This window comes from Coffea eugenioides, chromosome 5, assembly GCF_003713205.1.
Source record: "Coffea eugenioides isolate CCC68of chromosome 5, Ceug_1.0, whole genome shotgun sequence".
NCBI lineage: Eukaryota > Viridiplantae > Streptophyta > Magnoliopsida > Gentianales > Rubiaceae > Coffea > Coffea eugenioides.
The window spans coordinates 47,489,709-47,497,627 of record NC_040039.1 but is presented as its reverse complement, the minus strand read 5'-3'; the positions used below and the strand labels follow the sequence as shown (position 1 = coordinate 47,497,627).

Here is a 7,919-nt window from a genome sequence, read left to right as displayed (position 1 = left end):
AAACCAACCAAAAAAGAGACGCATTACTAATAAGTGCTATTTCAGTATTTTGCATTATAAGCATGAATTCGGAGGCAAATTCTTTCTTTAGCTCCTTAAATGCTTCTTAAACCATGGCCAATGTTATGTTGGCCTATGAGAAAAGAAATTGAGGCTGTCGCGGATTCAATGCATATGATTCTATAAACCATTTCGTTGAGGTCTTTTTTTGGTTGAATTTGAAATCCTTCAATTTGGTAGTCAAATCCTTCAAGGGCATGACCTCATAGATATTTGAATTAGGATTATCATCCTCTAGGAAAAAGTAACAATAGTCACACACGCACGCACATATAACATAATTTTAACCCAATCTAAAAGGTAATCTGTTAATCGAGTAAAGTTGGATAAACAGGTAATCTTTCTTTCTTTTCCCTTTTTCCCCCATTGGGGGTGTCTTGTGGAAATAACAACTTGAAACGGGCTGAGAATAAACAGATTGGGCACCCCATAACCCGTATGAAAAATCCAGTAATTCACCACTGGCCGTGGACTGGGGAGCAAGAAGAGGAATCCGTTGAAAACTTGAGCCAAGCTCGCTCAGGAATTTAATTGGCTTAATTACGTATCACTAATTTGTTGGTCAAATAGGATGATTGTCAATTGTTGGGTAAATTGGAGTTTTCTCTGATTGTCAACTTTTGTCGGGTCCTTAGCCAATTCATTGTACCGACAAATAAAGCAGACAGAGTCCTAAGTAGAGGAATACTATAATATAATAGTATACAATACAGCTAATTCTTGACATGAGCAAGCTTAGGAACATATATCATAGTATTATATTTACCAAAACAGAGCGAAGATTCACCAACTTTGGTCCCATACCAAACAGTCAACGCGCTTTCCTTTCCAGATTAAAGGGGGGACAAAAAGAACCCATAACCAGCCATGGCTCTGTCAAATCTACAAAATTTAACAGTGCAAAATAAAAAATATTGAAGCCGGTGGCCTCCAGATCAGGCTTTTGACGCTAATGGGGTCGACCAAGATGGCGCGTAAATGCTTTGATCCCCATCCATGCATATCTACTAGCAAAGATAAACCTGACACTGAACAGCAGTTTTGCCTATCCTAAACCCTGGAAATACCGTAAAAGCCACCCGAGGCTCGGATTCCGGCGAACCATCAGATGACAGGAATGCTTCCTCGCTCACGCTTTCCATGTAAACTTCTGAGAATCTACTTCTCTTGTCCACTTGAAAGATTGAGGCTTCCGGTTTGAAAGATAAGGCAAGGCAATGTAGTAGCCAAATGCGCTTCGCCATCTCTGCAAACGCAGCAAAAAACGTTGTCTCTGGGTATTCCCCTGCATTCGCTAAATTTCTCTGGTCCAAATTGCCGAAAAGAGATGTTTCCATCTTGGGATGAATCAGTGTCAAGTATTTAGCGCGACAGAATTTTGCAAATGCGGATTTAGGCTTCCAAGCTAGGTAATCCATTGGTTTCACAGACTTCAATTCCCTGAATCTTTCAAAGAATACCCGTTGCCGTTTCTTCTGCTCAGGCAAAGATTCCTTTGAAACTGAGAAGTCGGGCTGATTGAAACCATCAAACATTTCCCGGCAGACAAATGACTCGAATGCATAGCATTTATGGCTGTTTTTCCAAAAGGCAACGCCAGGCTCAATTGAACTGGCAGCAGCATCTAGATCCCACTCTGCAGATTCCATCTCACTGATGAGCAACCGAACAAAGCTCCGAATAGACTTAATTGTCTGCCGAACAAATGTAATAAAGTGACTGGGGCTTAAGCTTGACAAGTGAACGTTATCAAGAGCTGATGATAACTGCCCGCTTGAATTCAATCTCTTCTCTAGCAACTTGTTCTCTTTATTGGCTTCCTCCAGTTTCTCTCTGAGAAATGTGAGCTCGGAGTCCTTCAGTTTGAGCTGCGAATCTAGTTTCTTCCCCATTATTTCGTATGTTTTCAGCAAGCTCTTCTGCTCCTGAATTTCGGCCAAGATCTGAGTGGTTTCAGGGGAAGATTCATCGATTTGCTTCTTCAAGTAACATTGCTTCAGTTCTGACACATTCTTCAACTCTGATACCACCATCTCATCTGCTGTCTGAATTCCATCAGGATCGTAAGGAGACTGAGCATATTGAAGCTGGGCGTACGCTGCTTTAACAGATGAGACACTGGCAAAAAGCTTGGCTACAAATGCCTCTGTAGCCGCTCTACTGCACAGCTTCTCGTCCTCATCATCAAATGGCTGCAAATGGCTTTTGTTCTTTACCAAATTACTCTTAACATTTTCAGGGGAATTAATCTTCTGGATTCCATCATCTGGAGCTATCCCAGTTACTGCTCGAATGTGCAAAACCTTAGCAAACGTGCGCGCCAATCTACTCTTGCTCTTATTTGGGGTAACTGCAGACCTGTCAACCGAATCCATCTGGAAAAGAGTTGCAAATTATAATGACAATGATACAAAGATATGCTATTATGTAAATGAAGAGTTGAGGCAACTATGTCAAGATTTATATATACAGATAAAGGGAGAATAAGAATATGATCACGATGATAACTAGTGTAACAATGATGAGCTTGTTTCAACAAAAGAAAAAAAGCATCGCGCTTTAGCTCTTGAACCGAGACCTTTAAAGAATAAGGAATTTCTTTTTGTTTTGCATTTGAGTGCTTCTGATTTTCATTCTTTTGACATAATCAAAAAGTGGATCTAAAGGTGGGGTAAAAAAAGTACGAACAGTAGCAGCAGAGGAATCACAATAAGGTGAATAAACTTATTCTGAAACGCGCTTAAAGGAAGCATCCAACGGCTCAGAGTTCAAACTTTTTTATAATTCCTAAACTGCAGGGGTCTGGTGAGATGCCCCATCAAGGTATATTGCTGCAGAAACAGCCAAAGAATAAAGAGCTTTACAAAGAAGAGAACATTGAGAATCAAAATACATTTAACAAACTGAAAAAAATGCTAATATCAGAAAAGTATTACATATAACCGTTGAACATAATTACGGGATTAAAAAAGATCATCCATTCCCCCCCCCCCCCCACAACAACAACACACCACAAAAAAACACCTTGCTGCAAAAGGTTGAAACTCAGCAACGAGAATCAGTTGCCAAATATTTTATAACACAGCAAGCTTTGACGAGATACTTAGTACTTTAGGTTCCTATTCTGCATAAAGAATATCTTCAGTCTTCAACCTACCTAACACATCCAGGTGGAATTAGATTTCCCTGGTTCAGCCAGCTAAAATCTTGCCATATAAAGACATTTTGGAGACTAAACTTTCCTTCTACCCATCCCCCTCCCCCAACCCCCAAAAAAAATAAAGAATGTAAAACGGCAGAGAAAGAAACTTGATACAATTTGGACAGGCTGAAGGAGAAACTTAACCGCCACTCAGAATCATGACTAGGGGAAGTTAATACTAGGTTTGGACTGCAGTTGCCTAACAACTAAGAAATCTGTATGTAGTTACAACAACGTATAATCCATAACAGTGCAACTTCCCTGAAGTATCCGCCTTGATCTTTTTAGCAGTAAATTAATTAAGGCTTATCAACTGAAATTAAGCTTAGTGCCATTTAACTGATAAAAGCAGCAAGCAGAAATTTACCCCCTCCACCCAAAAAAAACAAAAAAAAAACAAGATTTCATGGAAAAGCCAATGCATCAACTTACTACTATAACTTTCTTGATTTCATTATTGCAGATTAAAAAGCTGCCACCACGATGCACAAGATAACAGCACCATGCTACTTAAACAGTAACAAACACACTTTGCAATGGTTTGCAAGACTAGAATTTGGACCAAAAGGAGTGTACAAACAAAGCAAAAGAAACACACTTTACTGACCAATGGATGGCATTGGGTCCAATAACTTTTTATTATTTTATTAACCCATAAAAAGGTGAAGAAATCCTACTCAGCATTCGTCATGTACAGGTGTCAACACCCATCTACCAGGACCCACCAACGAAATCCGACCTGTTACCCTCATCTCTCACACGTCACCCTAATCCTCCTCCTCCTCCTGCTGCAAGAAGATCACGTGGGCCCTTCCCATTTATCATTTCACTGCAGCAAATCTTTTGTCACTAAATTCACTTCACCATCCAACGGCCCTGAAGATCCCCCCAACCTTTGCCTTTGCTCAAGATTTGAGCCAACCGGGAAAAAAGTTACTGGTAATAATCAACGGGAGAAAAACATTTATAAGAAAAAAAATCCCGCAAGGACAATTTCGCCTGGATGCTGTGGACCCCACAATACGGGCCGGGGAATTGAGAACCATAAAGCTCGCTCACGTGCAAAACACGTGACCCCCTAAACTCCACTCTTAGTGACGGTGGGGTCGTTAACAGGGAAGAGTTAACTATACAAATTAAGACAGAGACTCGTGCAGAGCATTGAGCACAAAGTTTACGAATATCTACAGACGCGGTCAGACAAACTTAACATTTGACTAGAAATAATCAAAGCCTCAAAAAAAAAAATTTTTTTTGACTCCTCCGATTATCGTTGCCTTCAGAAAAACACACCTTGATGAATATTTTAGTGGTCAGCACTGGAAACCTTCACTTCCTCTTCATCCCAGGCTAAATCTCATCTTCCGAGGTCTCAAGAATCCAGAAAACACAATAATCGCCTTCTGATTACTCCCTATACGAACCCGATAAACAAGCTTAGCTTAATACTTGAATGAAACTCATAGAAGGACATATAAAAGAAAGACTAGTAGTGCCTGAACAGAGAGACAATCAAGAAAAGAAGCTAAATTTGGGACCTGCACAGACAAAAAAAAAACAAAAAGAAAAACTGACCTTTTTGTCATTTTCTGGAATTAAATGACTAAATGGCGGTTACAGAATTAATACATCCAGCTAAGGAATGCAGAGAGAGCAATAAAGGAACGAAAAGATACGGGCTTTAATGGAAGTTTATGGGGGATGATAAGTTTAAAAAACAACGTACCTTCAAGGAAGACTCGTGGGCTAGTATCAGAAGAGACCAAGCATTGAAGCAAAGAAAGGCTACTTTTTGGACCTGAGATTTGATTATTTTGATCAAAAAAACATCGAGTTATTTCAATGATTGGTTGAACTTTGAAGAGGAAGAAATGAATGGGTTGGTGGGAGTGGGAGTGAGATTGGAGAACGGTTTTTTGTACTGTTTTGGGGAGTGTAGAGAATCGACCAGAGAGAGTTTGAAGAAAAGGAAAGGCGGAGGAGGAGGAGGAGAAAAATGAGGTGAATCTGGGGGAGGGAAGAGAGACAAGTAGAAAAAGACGAATATGGACAACAAAGCGGGGACTGGGGGAATTCTCCAACAGCTAGCTAAAGCATTGGGAACTAAAACTATTGCTGCAGGGTCTGGTCAATTCTTGTTAAGCTTTATTTGACGATTTTGCCCTGGTTTCCAGTAGTAGCACATAAATGTTTCCTGGTTTCCAGTTGTAGCACATAAATGTTTGGTTTGGAGGTTTTGGATCTTTACTTTAGGAGTTGAGGCAATGAAAAGACAAGAAGGATATAGTAAGAAGCTAGAGATGAAGGGTCTAATTTTTTTTTCCCATAATTAATTAGTGGTCAAAGCTCATTGTATTTTTTTTTTCTCTCAATCGTGGCCTTCTTTCATTTTTTTCCTCTCAATCGTGGCCTTCTTTCTTTCTTTCTTTTCTGCTTCCCCATCCTCATCAAAAGAGAATAGAATAAACTCTAAAGGAGTTGAAGTACCACAAGTAAGCTACCCTCTTTTAACACAAAAAGGAAAAGGTTATATAGCCAGATTACTTTAAAAAGAAACTTATGGATGTTATGATGATGGTAAATCGTTTTTAATAAGCATAAAAGTCAGCAATTACCTTTTGAATATTATTAGAATGATTTGTGCTTCGTAAAAATGTATAATAATAATAATAATAATATAGAGCAAAAGAGAAATTTAAAAATAAAAAAAGAAGAAAACTTATTAACCGGCCAAGTTCTCTATTTACAAAAGAATAAAAATATACTGACAGTCATAAGTTAATCTTGTTTGAATTATGATTTTTTACAGAAAAAATTTTATGTTTATTGTAAACATATTTTTTAATTATTTTTTTAACTCATATACATCAAATTGATACGGTACTTTTTAAAAAAAAAAAAAAAGAGAAAGAAAACTCCTAAATTGTCTATTTTCTTTACTAAGCATAGAAACTCCAAGCTTTAACACTGCGAGGATATTTTTGTCAATTTGAAAAACCGGCTGGAGAACGCGGGTTTATACAGATGGACGACGCATTGCACAAAGAAGGGTGGACAGTGTCACTTTCGCGAGGACGAAGACCGGCGTTTTCTGGCGCTGTCCTATTGTGTTATCACTCGCATCAATAACTCTTAGGCAACGCCCCATCTTTGATTTTTTATTGCATTTATGAATAGAAGGTGGACATGTGGAACCTTCTGCCATCTCAGCATCAAGCTATTGAAAGCCACTGGCCATTTAGTCCGGTGGTCATCCCCTTCTTTGGGATGTGGAGGTCAGGGTTCAACTCCTACCTCTCACAACTTGCCACTTTACGTGGCTGGTCTTTGTTCCCGCGGGATAACTCGAGCGGTCCGCTCCCCTTCCTTAAGGGTATGACAATCTTCCTGGCTTGTCCAGGGTTCGAGTCCTGCTGTTAACGTGTTCAGTGTGGAGTGGGGCTTCCTCTCCCTTCCTCTCCCTGGCCGCAGGGAATTAGTCGGACCCCGTAAGAATTGACCCGGACACCCCTGTGTCGACAAAAAAAAAAAAAAATCAAGCTATTGAAATAGAGGCAATCTTGGTGCTTTTGCACGACTGTTGGTGGAGAGTCCAAAAATTCGGGTGTGTTTGGATAGCTCAAATTTACTAAATAATATATATATAGTTTGTATTTTTAATATATTTTTAATTATTTTTTTATCTTACATACATCACATTACAAAAAATACTATAGTAATTATTTCAAATAATATTCTATCCAAACGCACTAGCGTTATCCAAAAGGAAAGAAAGAAAAAAGAAAAAATTTCATTTTGGATTAGTTCGTTTTTCTTTTCTTTTTTTTTTTTCGTTTTTGGATGTAGGGATTTTGTAAGGGGGGTGCCTTGAAATTATCTATGTACTGAAGGAAGACAGCAGCGGCTGCCTTTTCATGGCAAAAGAAAATTAAAAAGAGGGTATTTTGTACATTTAGAAAATGAATTGGCCAAACTCTTTTGAAATGAGTGGATTACATTTCACTATGTTCTTGTTATTACGTTTTTTTTTTCTTTTTGGTAAGAATTTTATCGTTATTTCATGCCAAACCTAGTAGATTTTTTTAATTACGAAATGGTTTGGCATAAATACCATATACAATGTACACTAAAAGTATACCAAGACTATTTTAGCACAATGGTGCAGCCAAAATTTTTCCTATCCAATCCACCTAAATTTTTTTCGTACCCCAAAAAAAAAAGTGCCCCCAAAAAGGTAGGTTATCCTTAACAATTGCAGCTATGAAGGATCGAGGTATTTTATTCTGGAAATTCTAGGAATTTTGTTGTTTCTGGACCAATTTGAATTTGATTCCAAATTAGCTACTGGTTCATGCAATGTGCAGAAGTATCCTCCTCTCATTCTGTTGTCTTATGCCACGGGAATACATTGAATCGCATAAAAAAAATGGTGGAATCATTCCAAGCCAGCCGAAATAGAAGTTTACAGATAATATCTGCTGGAGGAATCAGGAATGGATGCCATGCTTTTAGTATTGGATTCGCCTTTTGTCATCCCTACAGATGATTCTTGCGAACATAGTAGTGTACTTCAGGTCAGTATCATAGATGGAAACCTTTTAATTTTCTCTGTCACTTTTTTTATAACGAAATATATTTCATTAATTGATTGTTGGAA

General features: G+C 38.5%; 1 protein-coding gene across 5 annotated transcripts; it reads right to left on the bottom strand.

Moving 5' to 3' along the window:
- Positions 1-737: 737 nt before the first annotated feature.
- On the bottom strand, positions 738-5,361 carry LOC113770137 (protein GRAVITROPIC IN THE LIGHT 1). 5 transcript variants are annotated; one of them, XM_027314514.1, is made up of 4 exons: positions 4,989-5,360; positions 4,838-4,865; positions 4,556-4,676; positions 738-2,435 (listed from the first exon to the last, which is right to left on the bottom strand). In XM_027314514.1, exon 4 carries the CDS (start codon positions 2,433-2,435, stop codon positions 1,068-1,070), a length of 1,368 nt encoding a protein of 455 aa, XP_027170315.1. In that variant the 5' UTR covers positions 4,556-4,676; positions 4,838-4,865; positions 4,989-5,360; the 3' UTR covers positions 738-1,067. The 5 variants fall into 5 exon arrangements, with proteins under 5 accessions (XP_027170315.1, XP_027170313.1, XP_027170314.1 ...); XM_027314512.1 differs by lacking the exon at positions 4,838-4,865; XM_027314513.1 differs by lacking the exon at positions 4,989-5,360 and having other exon boundaries at positions 4,838-4,978.
- Positions 5,362-7,919: the final 2,558 nt, after the last annotated feature.